Source organism: Juglans microcarpa x Juglans regia, chromosome 5D (genome assembly GCF_004785595.1).
Source record: "Juglans microcarpa x Juglans regia isolate MS1-56 chromosome 5D, Jm3101_v1.0, whole genome shotgun sequence".
NCBI lineage: Eukaryota > Viridiplantae > Streptophyta > Magnoliopsida > Fagales > Juglandaceae > Juglans > Juglans microcarpa x Juglans regia.
In genome coordinates this window covers 20,387,505-20,406,636 of record NC_054602.1, presented here as the reverse complement: position 1 = coordinate 20,406,636, position 19,132 = coordinate 20,387,505, and the positions used below count along the sequence as shown (strand labels likewise).

The window sequence follows — 19,132 nt, the reverse complement described above, 5'->3', positions numbered from 1 at the left end:
CTGTCGGGCAGCAATCTGGGTATCTCATCATTGAAAACTATAGGAAAGTCCTTAACTATGGTATCCCACGGACTTCTTCATTTCCTACTGACTTTTCTACCACCATCGCTAGAAATGCTACTGCGCCATTTTCAATACACCTCCTAGCTTGTAAAACATAAATCACTAGAGGGGTGGCTTTAACTGACGTTCATGCATAACTAACACTAGCTTCATTCAGGGGTTCAAGCGCAACTTCCCTCTTCTGACAATCTATCTTAGCATAGTGCTTGAAATCCATTTCCAAAATTATATAGAACTCCATCAGATCGAAAACCATCAAATCAGCCTTCAAAGCTCTACCCTTTATTTCTACAAGACACTCCTTAACTATTTGGGTACAAGCTACTGTATTCCCATCAGGAGTCGTCACTAATACTTTACGAGTTAATAGCTCGATTTGTAAGCCATATATCCGTGCAAATGTTGTAGACATGAAAGATTGTGACGCGCCCTAATCGAATAGTGCACAAGCCATAAATCTTAACAGATTGACGTTTCCTAATATTTACAAGTAGTACTACTATTAATATAGATTCTATCAATGTTATATAGCTTAACGACACAGAGGTCTTAGAGAAATACTAATAATGATGCAAGCTTCTTCTGTCTCTGGAGTGTCAACATCTATGTCTCCAGGAGTGACAATATACACTCTTGCTGGTATATGGGGCCTCAGCTCCGGCTTGTTATCAATTTTGGAAGCGACTCCACTGTTTTGAGCTGCATTGGGACAAGTTCAAATCATATGATCTGGTTGTCCACACTTGAATCAGACTCCGATCCCAAAAAGACATTCCCAGCATGAAACTTGCCACACTTCACACTGTGGGTTCGAGGGAAGCATCTGTTGCCGATAATGACACATCTACCCTTGATTGGCCCAGTAAACGGCCTCTTCTTCTCCATACTTCTGCCAGTCGCATATGGGAAAGCTCTCTTCCATTCAAAATTAATCTAAACAACCAAGCCTTTCTATTCTACTTCAGAAATAACAGCTATATTTGCTAATTCTTGGTAATTATCGATCCTAAAGAAAGCCACTTGGCTATGAACCCTCAGCTGCAGCCCTCCCTAAAACATTTGGGCCTGCATCTTCTCAGTTGAAATCAGGTGAGGTGCAGACCTCCCTAACTCCATGACTCTGGCACCATACTACTCCACAAACATGTTGCCTTGCACCAGAGACGCAAACTCTTGCCCCTTTCGTTTCTTCACTGATTCTTCGAACTCCTCCCAGAATCTTCCCCAAGTTAAGATAGCTAGGGTTCCCAACTCCCTCGCTAGAAGCTGTCTCCTCGAATCCTACCATATGTTTGACTCTCCTTGCAGCAGATACCCGACATACAATACCTTCTGATCTTTGGTGTCCATCATATTCATGTGTTTAACCCCCTACTTCAAGAATTCAAGCCTATTAAAGTACTAACATTCCAATCCAATATTCTACTACCAACTCTTGGGGCCTTATAGGGTTTACTTAGAGACGTATTGCTCTAATACCACCCTGTGACACCCCTAAACTCCACTTGGAACTTGACAAAACTTGAAGTGTCAAGATATACAACACAAGATCACATACCCTCGTTTATGACAGTTACGGAGGTAGTGCACCTAGCATGCACCTAACAATATATAGTATTTGCAACGGATAATTTTTTTTTAGCAATACTTTGTACTAGAATGCTAAATCCCAAAACATAACATATTTCCATAAATATTCAATTGTCCAAAATTTATCCAATAAGTCTGTAATCAAAACACATAGTACTGGAGATAGAACTTCTAGAAGTACAATCATTACAAACAAACCACTGCACTAAACACTAAGTCGCTCACGCAACTTAGCTATAAGCACCAATATGGAATGCAAAGTTGGACCACCCACTCCATTAGCTCCTCAAGCATCCTTTGGGGCCTACTCAACCTCATCCAATGGGTTGCGTCTTGATCCCCAATCCCTTGACACATCATCTATCATTTCGGAGGGAATGATAGTTGGGACTATCAAGTAAGATTTACAAATCTCAGCAAGTAAAGCTCATAAACTAACAACAGTATGAATAGGCATGCACGATAGTAATATGACTTGTATTCTTCGTGACATGGACTTGTACATGCGTGATATAACTTTAAAATAACATGACTTGACTTGAACATGACATGCTTGCATGAAAATGAGACCTTGTTACATATACATGTTTGTTTACTTGAAAATGGATGGCCCATGACTCCCCACGGACCGTGTGCTCCTGCCAGATACTGCGTCACATCACAGGCTCCTGCACCAGCTATGAGTACATCATGATAACTTGTACTTGTAAACTTGTAACTTTTGCACCACCGGTGTTGGGTGCCTAACTTTGCTCCATAAACTAGTTACTTAGATTCAAAACTTGCTGACTGTACTTCATCAATTCAGGGGGTTTCACATCCAATTTAAACACTCCAGAGTGGACAAAGAAATTCCACTAGGATAACTCTGCATCCTAATACTTGAGGTTGTGATAAGATAAAAGACTCAAGCATGACTTAAAAATATTTCATGACATACTACAAAATAACATTGTAATAGATATGATGACATGGGATTAGTGGCATGGATAGGGGATGAATTCAAATTTCACCTGGCCAGCTGGAATAAGGTGTGTAGACCAATCTCGTCAGGTGGTCTGCGTATAAAAAATCTGAGAACATTCAATCAGGTTTTACTTGGGAAATGGCTATGGAGGTATAACAAGGAGCCCGAAGCGCTTTGGAAACTGGCGATTGATTGTAAATATGAAGGCATGTGTGGGGGGGGGGGGGGGCTGGTGCACTAAAAAGATATCTGGGGTCAGTGGTGTGGCAATTTGGAAACACATTAGAAAGGGGTGGGAGGCTTTTAGTAGACATTCTAAACAGGTGTTAGGGAGTGGTTCTTGCATTAAGCTTTGGAGAGACATATGGTGTGAGAATTAGGCTTTAAAGGATGCATTTACAGCTATTTTCTGAGTGGCACGTAACCAGGATACTTCAATAGAGGACCTTATGACTCTATCAGGAGACCAAGTGCAGTGGAATGTCATGTTTAGTAGAGCAGTGCAAGATTGGGAAGTGGACACCTTTGAGGCTTTTTCAACCTTCTATATTCTGTGAAACCCAATAGACAGCAAGGTGATAGGATGCGGTGGACTCTAGCGGGTAAGGGCATTTTCTCAGTTTGATCCTTTTATAAGTCTCTTTCCCAAGCCACAAACATTCCATTCCCATGGAGGAGAATTTGGAGAAATAAGGCGTCGCCTAAAGCGGTCTTCTTTACTTGGATAGCAACGTTGGGGAGGATTTCGACTATCGACAATTTGAGGAAGCTCCGAATAATTATTCTTGACTGGTGTTGTATGTGTAAGAGATCTGGTGAGACAATGGAACACCTCTTACTACCTTACGAGACATCTAGAGCCTTGTGGGTGGAAGTCTTCAGCCGGATTGAGCTATCATTTGTTATGCCTGCTTTTGTGGTAGATCTTTTGGCCAACAGGAGTTCAACAAATCAAGGTGGTGTGGAAAATGATCCCGATCTGTATTGTGTGGTGTATATAGCAAGAGCGCAATGATCGGACTTTCGAAAATAAGGAGTGGTCTTCAGAGGTACTTAGAACCCTATTTTTCAGTACTTTATTTCTATGGGCCATTGTTTTAGATTTTAATAGCCTGAATTTTCATGACTTTTTAGTTTCCCTTACTTCAACCTAGATAGGTCTTATCTCTTATATATCATCTTGTATACTTGGGTTTTGTCTATATTTATTAATATATTCTTGATTACTTATCAAAAAAAAAAAATTAGTGGCATGTGACAGAATAACATGTGACAGTAAAGGATTACATGGCATAGCATATTATAAATAATTAAAATAGGCATAAATGAACATGAATATGAAAAATGCAATCTTACCACCATACATACATAAAACTACTGGGAGTGAGTTAGAAGCTAACTTACAAAATGTAGCATAATACTTAATCCTAGCGTAAAAAGAGTGTAAGCTAAAATGAGATACATTCTAGGGTTAGAATATCTCACTTAATCCTTATAAAAATAAAATTGACTAATTTAGGACTAAATTTTCAAAGTTACCTCTCAACTTATGGAAAATTATAAATTTACCCCTAAAAATAAGGAATTTGCAAACCGACTACAAAACTTACTGAAATTTACATGTCTCATGTAAATTTTGTCCTAAATCCAAATATAAACTCAAGATGTTTTAAAACTAAACCCACGTATGACATCTCTCTCTTGGCCGATTCACTCTAAGGCTAAAAAGTCATGTTTTTGTTGCTACTTGACCATTTAACATACTAATATGCTTAAACCGAATTTAGCACTCTAAAAAAGTCACATCCTTAGTTATAAAATCATGTTAAAACACTAAAGCATACATTTCATAAAAACTTGGACTCACTACATCAAAGAAAATGTGAAAGCATCAAGATTAGCTCAAATAAAACCAACCCTTGATTGTCTTGGTCTAACACTTTCATATCAACTTCAAAGACTCCAAAAGTCCATAAATAATACTTCGAACATGTTTATTATTCAAAACTAAGTGATAGCATGCTTGAATAATCAACCAAAAATCACAAAACACAGCATAAAATAATCAGTTTGCATAAAAGCTTTCAAACTGACATGCATGCTTTTGGACTTGAAACAAAGTGACTAGATCTTTGCTTTTCATGCAATAACTCTTGAAAGAATACAACCATATACCTATAATTCAAGTTCTAACTAAATCTAAGCATCAAATAGCATGTCATAGCAAATATTTCATTAAAATCAACATTGAACCCGAGAGCTTCTAGTTTATGTTTAAACTCAAACTCTTCATGTTCTTCAAAAATCCAACACAAACCTAAGTTCTAAAATTCCAAAAACTCATTCGTAATCCATAGAAATAAGCTTTAAAAATAATATTCATAAAAATCATGGTCATAGAATCAAAATTCAAAAGCTAAAATCACAATCTAAACCAAACATAACTTGGTTTGCACCAATCGGTTTCTACCACTTTAAAGATCATGCAAAAACTATTTTATAAAATCCTAACATGCTGCCATAATCTTTCATATAATCATGTATACACTTCATAAAACCAAGATCTTCCTAACATTTCATAAAAATTTCACAAAACTTCCAAAGGTCATTACAAACATAAAAAACCATCAACACCGAACATTTCCACCATCAATACAAACTTTCATCCAACAAAACTCCAAGAAGAATTTACCAACACACACCCAAGTAAATTAGACTCATTAATAAAAAGAAATGAAAGAGGTTTGAGTCCAAGAAAATACATACAATGGCTGGAAACTCAAGAGGCAAGAACTGTCAAAAGTTCTCCTCTCTAGCTCTCTCAGTTTGCTCTTGAAAAAATGCATGAAAAGTGCAAGTGTGGGGAAGAAAATTGATGAGGAGTGGGGTACAGGTGAAGGGGATAACTTGTTGGTTGAGTGAGTGACATTTGAGGTGAATTTGACTTGTGAAAAGAGGGAGAAAAGCTTAAGGGAGTGGATTGTCCTACTGCTATCAAGTGGGTGAGGATTGATTGTTGCTTGTTTGAGTGGCCATAAATGACACTATTTGGGGGCAACATGTGATTGACATGACAACCTTGGTATGGTCTTGTAAGGAGGACAAAACTTGTTGAAGAAGCTTGAGGTAAATGGTGGTTTCGACTGGACCAAAAAGAGGCTAACCAAATGGGGTTAGTTTTGGGGTATAGTTAGGGTTTCGGTTAGGGTTTAGTTCAAATGCAACTTTTCTTTGTTAAATGCAATTACCAAGATGTAAGATAGTGGATAAGGTTGTACGAGTGTCTACTTGAGTGGTTGGCTGCTTGTGGAATTGACTAAACCAAGTGAGTAAACACTTAGTTACAAACCAAGTATGTTTAGGATTTGGAAACCATTTAGGGTTTGGGTTACCCTAAAGTGTTTTAGGGTTTCTGTTTGCCTCGAACTTTTTGGGGTTTTCTTAGAGTTGAAACCCTCTTTTGGTTGGTCAAATAGTGTTTGGTTGGATGGAACAGTATGTAAGAGATAATGATGACAAGCTTGATTCACACTCCATCCTAGTATTTCCAAGTGGATGGATAGGATTGTGCCATGTGTTCAAATAAAAAGTTTTCTAGTGATCCTAAATATATTTGGACATCCTACATGGTGATTTGGCAGCTGTTTGAAATAGATGCCAGATGGCGCTCTCCCACAGTGTTACTATTCATTCAAAAAACTCAAAACTTTTTATTACAACGTAAAATCCTAAATATTCATTTGACTTTAATATTGCAATTTGTTTCGTAAAATTATACTCCTAAATGCCTTAATTAGATAGAAAGCAATTTCATCACCATAGTGGATCGGGATCTGAGTATGCTAACAGACTAAAACATAATCAATCACTCGATTCATGAAATCTTTTCAGAATTTCACGATATTTTTAAGGTCTATCGAATTTCTTTCGGGACATTACATAAAATGTAACAAATAGTTTCCAATGATTCAATATTAAAAGTCTCTTATCTGAGCTTTTGAGATGTTGAAATATTTTGGATTTAGGTTCCCCCACACACCAACAAGTCACATTCCTTGTGTCTACTTTTCGTGCAAAAGTCCTCCTGCCATTTTTTTTTTTTTTTATTACAATGATATATGAGCTCAGTCCAAACATTGCAATTTGCAACTTTTTGAATTCGGGATGCTGATTGCACATGTGGGGGTAACCAAAGAAAATGGGTATGGGCCATGTATAGGGTTTGCATATGTGGGCAACCAAACAGAATGATTGTCTCCGCCAATCATGTCTTAGTTTAATTAGTAACCTACGCTTTCAAAGCTAAATCAAGTATATACTATAATAAATATTTTTTCATTTTATTTTTATTAAAAATATGAAAAATATATATTTTTTCAATATATATATATATATATCCAAAATGCCTGGGATGTGCACAAATTTAGACCATGAGACACAATGGAGGACGTGAAATCTAGGTTTTAAAAAATAACCGAAGGTAATATATATACAACCTATGTTTATTTGTGGAAGCTGCTGCAAATCCATTTATTTCGGGTCTTTTTGAGAAGATTTGTCACTATTAATAAAAGTGTAACGTTAGATACAATTTTAGAGTATACAAATTTCGCATATTTTCGTTGAAAAGAAAATGAATCCATTATAAAAAAAAATGATTTTTTACATATAAGTTTTAGATTTATCGACTATTTTCAAAATAAATTCACTAAACTTGCATGTTAAGATGTTAATGTAAAATGTCATTTCCTTTTAAGAAACTTATAGTCATTCCTTCAAGGTATTCAAAGCGCGCATTGTCAAAAAAAAATGAGGAATGTGTCTACACGTGCCACGTACCAAAGCACAAAGCAGATTATAACAAAAGAGTAATGTTAGATACAAGTTTTAAATAAATAAGTTTTATACAAGTTCTTTGTAAAAAAGTGTCTCATTAATAAAAAATAATTTTTTTTTTTTTTTTACAATTTTTTAACATTGGGTCTACTTTTTTACAATGGCTTGTAGGGAGTTTGTCTATTTAGAATTTGTACAAATCATTTCTTAGCAAAAAGACATTTCAATATAAAATTTTCGACTATTTAATCTCCACACCACTCAATTAATTGCGAATCATTATCAATTATTTGGTTTTTTGGATAAGGGATCATCTCAATTATCAAAACATCAAAAAAAAATAAAATAAAAAGGAAATAAATAAAGTAACGAAGTATTTTCTATTTATCAAAAATATGATCAAAATAGCTGTATACATTTACATTATTTGTGCATGCATGATGCCATATCTAGTCTACTACTTGGATTTGCCTACCTGTAATGTCTAAGAAGACAACAGATTGTGAATCATGATTAATTATAAACCATCCCCTTATTTTTTAATTCTTTTTTTTTTCTCAAAAAAAAAAAAAAAAAGAAAGTAGAACGTATCCAACCCATACTAATACGTACCATATATGGTCATATGGAATGTTGGAGGCAATTCAGATCCTTGACCCAAATCTCATTCTCTGCAGCTAAGATATAGTGTGTTATATAGCAATCCTTCTCTTTTCCTAATAATTTTCAGAAAACAAGGGAGATGGAAAGAGCAACAGCTGCCAAAACCTTTAATGACAGTTTACCTCAGAAAACACCCGACCGAGGAAACAAGGATGCCTCTTTCTCGGCCTCTAATCTCAAACCAGATGAGCCCTTTAATGGCAAACAAGAACAGCGTGCTGTCGATGGATGCAGTAGTACTATAGTCGATGAGATTAGCATTTTTGACGCTCACAAGTATTTCAACGATTCGAGTAATATTGGCGCTCAGAAAGTTAGCTGCAATAGCAGAGTACTTTCCCGTGTGTTTAATGTCAATGTTGAGAATTTGGAACGTGGTTCGGAGCGATTAGATCTCTCAGCAGCTCTTCCCGGCAGATTCTCTTCTGCTTCGTCCTCCGTGGATGGCTATACTAATGGTAGAAACTATGGAGCTCGTTCTTTCCATGCCACAACTCCGACAACTTCATCGGAGGCTAGTTGGAACAGCCAAGCTGGTCTCTTATCCAAGCCTCCTGGCGCAATTTCAGTTTCCATGCAGAATGTTCGTCATCTTGATGAGAAGAAAGTTAAAGGTTGTGGTAGAACTACTGCCAGATGGTTTTTAGGAAGAAAATGCCCCTGCTCAGGCAAGAAATCCGTTCAAGTACGCGAAGAAAAAGCACCAGAACCCAAAACCACCCCACCACCACTACCATTACTGCATCAACATGATCACCCCAGCACAGGTCCAATCATGAATCTCAAAAGGCAGAGCTCCAAGTTAGAAAATACTTTGGTCGCACCCAACAAATGGAGCCAAAATAGTCTTTTTCCTTCAAATCTGCAGGGGGAGCGTGCTGTTGTGGTGGCCTCCGGGAGGCCCTTTAGTAGTACTAATCATGGTGCTGGCTTCACCTTTCCCATACTAAATCCGTCGTCATTGTCATCGACGGCGAAATCCCCACCAAAACTGCCAGTTGATATCAAAGCTCGAGGCATTAGTATTATTGAAGATCCACCTCGTCATTCCTTGGAAGTGTTCCGTCCCTCGCATGAAACTATCTCCGTTGATACTAATAATAATTCATGCAAGGCCAGTCAGAATTTTACGTTCCCAGCAAGTCCCAAGTCAAGAATGAATATTGATGATGAAGTGGCAAGCGACGCCAGCTCCGACCTGTTTGAGATAGAGAGTTTCTCAACTCAGGCCATTTCCTATCCGATAACATCCCACCGCAGAGATTCCCTGGACGAGGCCTCCATCTTTGATGCAAGACGATTGGCTGCTAACGGGTCTTTCTTGTTTACCAGGCGTAGCCTCGAGGATCCAATGACGCCGTCCAGTATTAGTGATATTGCACGAAGAATCGAGTGCTACGAGCCAAGCGAGGCTAGCATTGATTGGAGCGTGACAACAGCTGAGGGTTTCGATCGAGCTAGCGTCGCAAACTTGTCAGTTGTCGCATCAGAATTTGTCGACGTTGAGACAATGATTATGCAGGCCGGGAGTGATCAACGGCCCGACCCAGAAAAAAGAAAACGGAGGTTGGCATCGGCATCGGCATCAGCTTCGACATCTGGGAATGGGTTGTTGTTGAGCTGTCGATGCGAGAGGGCGGTGAGCGTGGGGCCAAACCCAGTGAAAGGCATGTCTACTGCTGAAGGACATAGGGAGGGTCCACATCTGTCAACGAAGTCGTCCACATTGAGGCATGTGGGTAGTAGGCCACCCATCGCGAATAAGCCACCGCTTGCAAGGTCTCCCCCAGCACGAGTGTCTCTTCCTCTTGCGACATAGACATATGGAGTGCAGAGCCATCAGTTTGTAATACGATGGGATTTTCTATGCCTCCATGCCCATATTTTCCAGTACTGTCTCTCGTTTATAATTTGTTTTTCCAAATAATAATGTCCGTGTGAACTAATTTTTGTTGTTTTTATCATTTCATTGCTCTAGTGTTTTTATTATGTATGAAAAGAACTATTCCGTCTACTATATGATTTTTTACGACTACACACTGATATGACAAATTCTTGATTTAGTTAAAATTTAATTAAAATTTTCAATGCATGAGAAAATCGACCGACACAATTAATACAACTGAAAATTGGGAAGCTGCATGCATGCATTCGGTGAGCTATCACCATCATGCCTTGAAACGCAAACTGACTTACGTACGTATAATGCGTTCACGTGCACGCATGCACCGACGGATGAATGAACAAAGAATAAGAAGTTGGTGATGCAACAGAAATGGGGACACAAACTTGGGAGGGTTTCTGTATGTAATTTGCTCGATGCTGTGGGCAATACTATTGAGCATTGTTCTTTGATTGGACAAATTGTTGGCATGCAGGCAGCTTCACAGTAGTATTTTGATCACACCAACAAGGTTGAGGATGATCATCGAGTTTACTCTGTTCTAACTTGAGTTTTCATTGCCCTAAAGCAATGCATGATTGGAGCAAAATGTAAATACAAAAGGCAATCCAAAAAAGTTTTACGAAGGCAGCCAAAAATGATATTGTTTGGGTGATAAAATGAACGGGGCCAAGCCCTCTAGAAAATGATCACCACGAGAGGAAGGAAAAGAAAGAAAGAGAAAAAAAAAAAAAAGATGAAAGTTGAAAGAAGTAAAAGCAAGAAGTCAAGTTAAACACGTGAAGGAGAAATGTGAAAGGGATATAAAGCTGATAAGAAAGCAACCACTAAAATGTGAAAGGCCTTTGCCTCGATAAAAGTAGATTTTCCAACATATCATTAGCTTCTTAGGCCAAGCTTCTTCTATCTTTCTTTTGGGGGCTCTTGAGAATTCATCTTCTTTCTCTAGGTAAAGTGGTCATCAACCTCTATTGTAACACCTTTATTCATGTACTAAGAGATACATGAGGCCATGAAAGACTGTATACAATAAGCATTGTAAATTTCCCCCCTAACACCTTGTACGTGGACGTAGGCTTGATGTCAAATCATGTAAATATGTATGTCCCTCTTTCAGTTATATTTTCTGGCCCTTTATTTATTATTTATTTTTATAGATGAACACAATTAGGAGCACCGTATCGATGCCCAATCCACTATCGTGAGTCGTACAATCTCATCGTTTGACTCTGGCTATACCAAGAAATGCATCAACAAATACTTTTTATCTTAAATTTTATCCATCAATTTATACACAAGTTTATGTGTCATATTTTAAGTAGATTTTTATTTAAAAAAGTAACCTATGGAGCTACTAAAAGAGTAATAATTGAGCCAGTGTAATTGAAATTGATAATAACCAAAAATAAAAAGTAGCATTCCATAGTTAAATAGTTAGAGATATACATTGGCTGATATCTACATGCCTTAATGGGTTGTATCTTCCTTTTTAAATCCATGCTAAGAGATATACATAGGCTGATATCTACATGCCTTAATGGGTATAAGAAAGAACTAGTCAAGAAAGGTTTTGCCAACTTCCACAAATTTAAAACTTAGAGCGCGCAGTATGTTCTGTTGCTACCTGCTAGCTAGTTGCTATGTACCTAATATTGCAGCTTATTGTAATGAACCCAGAAATTGTAATAGAAAATATGGTAGAGAATGATAGAAAATGAAGGAAAATCTGGAATTAGAGTCACATGTATGGATACAGCTCACTTCGAGGGGAGCAATCCTCTAGAGACCAGGGAAAAATCAACTTTGGAATATTCTGCTTACTCCTCTAAGAACCCCTATCATCCCATATAACAAATCCTGACACTCCTTCCACTACCTGACTTACAATCACTAGAAAATTAGAATTTAAAATACTATATAGACAAAATATCAAATAACCATTCGTAACAAAAAAAAGGATAAAGGCCCATTACAACCCAACTGACTTAAGGCCCAATGGTTTGACCTCCAACTTACATATCTTACTAACTTTATTAAGGCCCCATGTGCTCCAAGGCCCACGGCCCATGACTTCCTCTTCACTTCACCACTTCACCAAACCATTTCACTTCACTTCACTTGAACTCTTATCTGACACGATCATTTCACCAAGTCCCAACCCTAGCCTCCTTTGTTCACCATGTAACATTCCCCCCTCCTTCACAATACCTTGTCCACAAGGTATGAGAAATCCTTACGCATCTGGTGGTAAGGCTCCCAAGAAGTGTCTTCAGCATGCTACCCCTGCCAACGTACTAGGACCTCCACCAAAAGCCTATTCTTTTTCTTCTTCATGCGGCAAGCCAGGACCTCTTCGAGTTCTGGCTTGAGGATGCCCTGCGCATTTACGAGTAGCAACATTGGCACTGGGGTGATGTCTTGACCCATTTTGCGTTTGCATTGAGAAACATGGAAGACATCGTGGATCTGGGCTTTATCTAGTAACTTTAGGGGGTACACCACCTCTCCCAACCTCTGCACCACCTGAAACGGGCCATAGAAGCGAGGGGAGAGCTTCAGGTTGCAATGGTTGTGGACCAAGGACTACCTATACGACTAGAGCCATAGGTACACCCAATACTCCCATAGAGTATTGATGTTCCTTCCAACCTAGAGGCAGTACGCAGGTGATGTTTGATTTGAGAAGTGTCCAGAGATAGTCTCTATCTCTTAGTGTTGAGTCTACCCCCTCCAACCTAGAGGTTCCTAACGTGTAATTAAGTAGTCCAAGAGGTTTGTAGCCATACAACGCCTCAAAGGGAGATAACTTAGTAGAGGCATGTATACTAGAGTTGTAACACCACTCAGCCAACTCCACCCACTTCGACCACTCCATAGGTTTATCACTGGTGAAGCTCCTCAGGTAGTTTTCCAACCACTTGTTGACTGCCACGATTTGCCCATCCATTTGTAGATGGCAAGCTGTGCTAAATCCTAGTTGGACACTCGGTAGAGAAAGCAACTCTTTCTAAAACTTGCTGGTAAATATAGGGTTCCTATTCGAAACAATTGAAGCAGGCATTCCATGTAATTTAAATACATGCTTCATAAACAACTGAACTACAACTCTTGTAGTGTAGGGATGGGACAGTGGCACAAAGTGTGCATATTTGGTGAACCTGTCCACCGTGACCCAAAAAAAAACAAACCGGTAGGTTTGGTCTAGTACCGGGTTTGGTTCAGTTCAGTACCGGTTTCTTTTTTCTCAAAACCGATCAAAATCGATCCAGTTTTGATTTTTCTTTTTCTAACATCAAACAGGACTGGTCCATATATATATATTTTTAATTTTTTATGTTGTATAATTTTTTATATTATACATAATTTTTATATATAATATATATAAGTATATATAAAGTAATTTTGTATTATATGATAAACTACTAATTAATATAATATTAAATTTTAAAATCCTATATCACTATAGTGATCTATTGTATTAATAGTTATACTAATACTATATCACTATATATTATAATATACTATAATATATCATTATCGTTTATAATACAATTATAATATATATTATAATATACTACAATATATTATCACTATATCATTTTATACCATATTAAATATATTATATAATATACCAGAAAAACTGGATCGAATTGGACCGAACCTGGTAAAATCAAAAGTACCGATTTATGGGTATAATCGGTGCGGTATTAGTTATTCAAATCTCAAAATCGATATATACCGGTTTAGTTCTAAAATATGTCAAAAACTAGACCGAGCCAGACCTGTTACACCCCTAATTAAATCCCCCAAAGAGAGGCAACCCATCCACAAAATCCATTATTATATCTATCCAGGGTTTATATGGTATAGGGAGAGGCTACAACAATCCACTAGGTAGTGTATTATCTACCTTCACTACTAGACAGACTTCACAGCTCTTGAGGAGATTGTTTACATCTGACCTTAACCCAAGCTAATAAAAATCTCTTTTTAGCCTATGGTCAGTTTTTTCGAAACCCAAGTAACCCCCCATAGGAGTGCTATGCACCAAAGTTAGCAACCTATTTATAAGTGTCTGGCCAGCTAAGACATACATCCTTCCTTTGTAAAAATAGAGCCCATCCTTCACTAAATAAAGGGCTTGCAAGTCACCTCTAGGATATTTTTCCAGAAGCTCATTTAACTTAGCATCTAAGAGATACGAGACTTTAATATATGTGATCCAATCAAAGTTGGGCAATGAGATCATAGCCACTCAAACCACTTCTTCCCCTTGTCTAGATAAGGCATCAACTACTACATTCTCCTTCCCCATTTTGTATTCGACAATAAAGTCATATCCCATCAATTTGGACACCCATTTTTGCTGCATTGGGCTTCCCACCCTTTGGTACAACAAGCATTTGAGGCTTTGGTGATCAATTTTGACCAGAAAATACTACCCCACCAAATATGGACGCCACTTCTACACTGCATACAACTTATTTTCATAGATAGATAGCATTAGGGCCCTTCTCTTCAAGAACTTACTGTAGAATGCTAAGGCCTACCTTCTTGCATCAACACCGCACCTATAGCATCCCCTGAGGCATCACACTACATGGTAAAGGGAGGCTAAAAGTTGGGCAGTGCTAAAACTGGAGGTTGAGTGATAATTGATTTCAACTTCTCAAATGTTATTTGTGTTTCTTCATCCCGTTTAAAGTTGTCATTTTTTAGCAAATTAGTGAGTTGGCAGTGATCCCACCATAGTCCTTTATGAACCTTCAATAGTACCATGTTAGCCTAAAAAACCCCCCTCAAAGCCTTAAGGGATTTGGGTTTGAGCAATCGCAACATCGCTTCTAACTTCTATGTGTCTGATCGTACCCCTTGTCTAGAGATTAGGTGCTCCAAGTATGAAATTTCCTCACAGCAAAAGCTACATTTACTTAGTTTAGCAAACAGTTTATTCTTCCTCAAGGTGTCAAAAGCAAGCGGCAAATGAATTAACTGTTCCTTGCATCCTTATTCGCATAAAAATATATCTACAAGTGTACCGAATCGTAACAAGTAGTAAAATGTTTTAAAGAAAACGATTATTGAACCCACATGGAATAATTATGCTATTGAGTATTGAAATTGACTAAATTAATTACTATTTGGAAAACCGAAATTTGAAGAATGATTTATCCTATTTAAACTGAAGAAAAAAACATTAAAATTAAGATTTTAAAAATAATAAGAATAGATCTAGAGCATTTGACTTCACCTAGCAAATCTCACACACTTTATTCTTCCTTGTTATAGAGTCTCAATTATCCCAAGTTGATGATAAAAGTCCCTTAACTATTCAATATTTTCTCTCGAACAATACCAAAAATATCTCCAACTAATAACTTCATATCTCTATGTGAATTTAACTAATTTGGGACTCATTAAGTTCTTTGGATTTTTCTTGAAAATCACACTTGTTGCAGTAAAGCATCTCTGCATTCGCTCAATTAATGGTGTTTAATCCTAGAGTTTTAATCACAAATCACCTCTCGATTTCATTGCAATCCAAAAGATTGAACAATAGTTAACTAGAAAATTGTAAGCATTAAGAACAAGGAATAAACACTCAATCATGGAAATATTGAAAATAAAATAACTTGGAATATAAATCGTGTATTCAATACTAGGTTACATCAAAACACTAGAAAATATAATTAGTTCATAATGGAATTGAAAAAAAATAAAATTGGTGTTCTTCATTGAAGTCGGCTGATGAAGCATGCAACTCTTGCCTCTTCCCTCCAATTCTTCCTTCTTGAAAGAACACTTAAAGAATAAATTCTGGAACGCTTTGACTCAGACTAAAACTCAAACTAAGATTCAAAAACAAAAGACCTTTATTCATCCCACAAGATGGGATTAAATAGATGTCAAAACTCAAATCTGAAAACAAAATAAATGCGGCTACAATCTAGCCTAAAAATCTAGAAAATAGCTTCTAAAAATAAATATTAAAATAAAAGGAAAGTATCCCAAGAATATCTGAATTATCTAAAATTGAAGATTCAGTTATATGCAGCTTGATTTGCAGAGTTCAGGAGGATTTGGTCGCCTCTAGATTGGTTACAGAACTCAGAAGGGTAGAGGCGAGTAGATTTCGTGTGTGCTAAATATAACTGGTGAGTATGGAGGTCACAAAGACCACACCCTCTCCTTGCATACCGAGTGGAAAGACTCAAAGTTTTAAATTTCGTACCGTACTGGCCGGTACGGCCGAAATTTTTCGTTTCGGCCGTCCGGCCGATACAGGTACTATACATGTTCCGTACCGGCCAAAATACCGGCCGTACCGGCAGGTACCGGTCATACCGGCCTCAATTTCGGCCTGTACCGGCCTATATTACGGCCTGTGTTTTTTTTTTTTTTCATTTTTTCGTTTTTTCAAACTACAAACTTATTTTTTAACCCTCAATTCAGACTAGACTATTTATAATTTATATATATATGTATTTGTATATAATTTATTTATATATAGACTATTATTTTAGAATATAATTTTTATATATATTTATATATATAATTTATTTATAGATCGACTATCCCGAAACGTTATCCCGAAACGCTATCCCGAAACGGTACAGGTACCGAAATATTTCGTTCCAGTGCCTTGACCGGTACGCTATCTGGTACGGTATTCAAAACATTGGAAAGACTCCCGACCGGGATGAGAGACTCCTCTTGCATTTTCTAGTTGTTGCCTACGATGTCGTTTAGGTTGGTTTCTCAAGTTGGTCGTTTAGACTAGTCGTCTAATCTAACTGCCTAAAGCCTTGTCGCCAAGTCTTCACCTCTTCTGGTCGCGCCTTCTAGTTGCGAGTCTCCTCGCCTACCGAGAGGTAAGTCTTCTCGCCTTTGGGCGAGAAATAACTCTTTACTACCCACGGGACAAGGCTCCTCGCCCAAATCTCATCGACTCTCTTCAGATCTCGCTGCCTCTCATCAGTCTGAATCCGCGGTCTCTTCTTTTGTACCAAAATGTTCTCTTTTTCACTAAATCTTCTCATTCCTTCAAATCCAAAACAAATAAATAAAAATATGTAGAAATAAAATAAAATCAATAGTATTGAAGGGAAAATGATATTTTTCATAGATAAAATAATGATAAAAATCACATATCAATTCTTGCTATAAATCAAAATGTCATAAAAAAACACTAAGAGAAATCTTCTAAGATAGATTTTAAAAACCTCATTCATCAGACTTTGGAACGTTGAGGGTGCGCTAGTTAAGCCAAATTGCCTAACTTGGAACTTTTAGTGTCCTTCATGGGTTTGTAAGGTAGTTTTGGAAACATCTTTTGATTTCACACGGATTTAATGGTAGCCCGACCTCAAATCAAGCTTAGAGAAGATCCTAGTCCCAAACAATTCATCCATTAACTCCTCCACTACTAGTATAGGGAATTTATCCTTAATAGTCACACTATTAAGGGCCCAGTAGCCTACACACAACCTCCAAGTCCCATCCCCCTTTCTCACAAGCAACACGGGTGAAGAGTAAGGACTTTGGCTAGGTCTTACGACCACTAATTCTAGCAGCTCTTTAACTATTGCTTCTATTTCATCGTTCTAAAAATTGGGGTACCGATAAGGCCTTACAGAAATTGGTTTGGTTCCAGGCTGAAGGTTAATGGAATGGTCGTGTGGTCTTGTAGGTGGCAAGATGTTTGGTGAGGCACAGATGTCAGCATACTGGTCATGTAGATGTTGAATACAGGGTGCAATCTCCTGAATTTCTACACTTTTGGAGTTCTCAATCAGATGCACCAAAACTCCTTTTTTCTCCATTTTATGTATTATGCTGATAGAGCCCTCCTCAATCCAGGTATTTACACTCAATTCCTCCAACTTCACTGGTTTGTTTTTATGAAAGAACTATATGGTAAGTTTCTGGAAATTCCATAAAATTGATCCCAAACCTTGGAGCCATTGCACTCCAAGGACCATGTCACACCTTGCTAAAACCAACACATACATGTCAATGTTAAAAATCAGCCCCCATATATGCACATTAACCCCCACAACCTTCCCTTCACTGTCCATTTGTTCCCTACTAGCCACCTTAGCCCGAGTCTATAACGACTACCCACTAGCTGCCAATCTTCCCTTTTACTCTCATAGTTTTGGGGCTTAAAGAGCCTATAATTGCATGCAATGAAATTTCTGGTGTTTTTTCTGCATAAAGTAGTTCCAGGTCCTTAACTTGTTCTGAACCTGAATCATTGTCCTTAAGTTGTTAGGGTTGAACATACTGACAGTCAGCCTTATATCGTCCCTCAATCTGCTTAAAAAATAACTAAGTTTATACTTTTCAAAGAGCCCCCTTAGTCTATTTTAAGGCTTCAAACTAGCCTTGTAAACTTCCACAATACTCATTTTTCTAAGACGAGTTAACTAATCCATCGAATCATCATAGCTACTAGGACCAAACCTGATTAGTAAGGCCTTAACAAATTCTTCACAGCTTGTTAAAACTCTAGACTCATTTAAGTCCTGGAACCAGACTAGGGCCTAGCCCTCCATATGAAAAGATACAAGCATTATTCTGTGTAGTGGTAGGGTATTGTGGAAGGTAAAGAACTAGTTTACCTTATATAGCCATCCCAAGGGATCCTCTCCATGGAAAGTAGGGAAATCCAATCTTACTACCCTTGGTTGCATTTCTCCCATGTGTGTCATTGTTGATTCTTGTCTTGACTCCCTTTAATTGGAAGATGATTCTTCAAACTGAGTATTATTCTTCCTTTGCAGCTTTAGAGTCAAGGAAGAGTGTTGGTGTGTGATGGCCTCCACTTGTCTACGCATAGCTTGCATCTCCACCTCTACAAATTTATCCACCTATCTTAAGGCATGCATCTCCAACTCAACAACCTTGAACTGGGATTCTGCAGATTCCTTTAGGGTGTCAAGAACCTCCTGAAGCTGAGTAACGCAGGTGCCTTCTGTCGTGTGAATTAGGATGCACAGAGAACATACTTCTCTCATACCAATTGTAATGAACCCATAAATTGTAATAGAAAATATGGTAGAGAAGGATAGAAAATGAAGGAAAATCTAGAATTAGAGTCACTCGTA

The 19,132-nt window shown here is 37.7% G+C and overlaps 1 protein-coding gene and 1 long non-coding RNA gene across 3 annotated transcripts in view; one reads left to right on the top strand and one right to left on the bottom strand.

Annotated features, from left to right (window-relative positions):
- Nucleotides 1-5,508, bottom strand: part of LOC121264850 — a 37,738-nt gene extending 32,230 nt beyond the window's left edge. Inside the window, exons 1-2 of one of the 2 annotated variants that reach the window (XR_005940565.1) lie at nucleotides 5,387-5,480; nucleotides 4,025-4,068 (exon numbers count right to left, since the gene is read on the bottom strand). This is a non-coding gene — a long non-coding RNA (uncharacterized LOC121264850). Of the gene's footprint in view, nucleotides 1-4,024; nucleotides 4,069-5,386 lie in introns of both variants that reach the window. The other variant, XR_005940566.1, reaches the window with a different exon arrangement.
- A 2,555-nt stretch (nucleotides 5,509-8,063) lies between these two features.
- LOC121266216 (protein PHYTOCHROME KINASE SUBSTRATE 4) lies at nucleotides 8,064-10,133 on the top strand. Its single transcript, XM_041169987.1, has one exon. The coding sequence runs from the start codon at nucleotides 8,199-8,201 to the stop codon at nucleotides 9,936-9,938; it is 1,740 nt and encodes a 579-aa protein (XP_041025921.1). The 5' UTR covers nucleotides 8,064-8,198; the 3' UTR covers nucleotides 9,939-10,133.
- The last annotated feature ends 8,999 nt before the right edge of the window (nucleotides 10,134-19,132 follow it).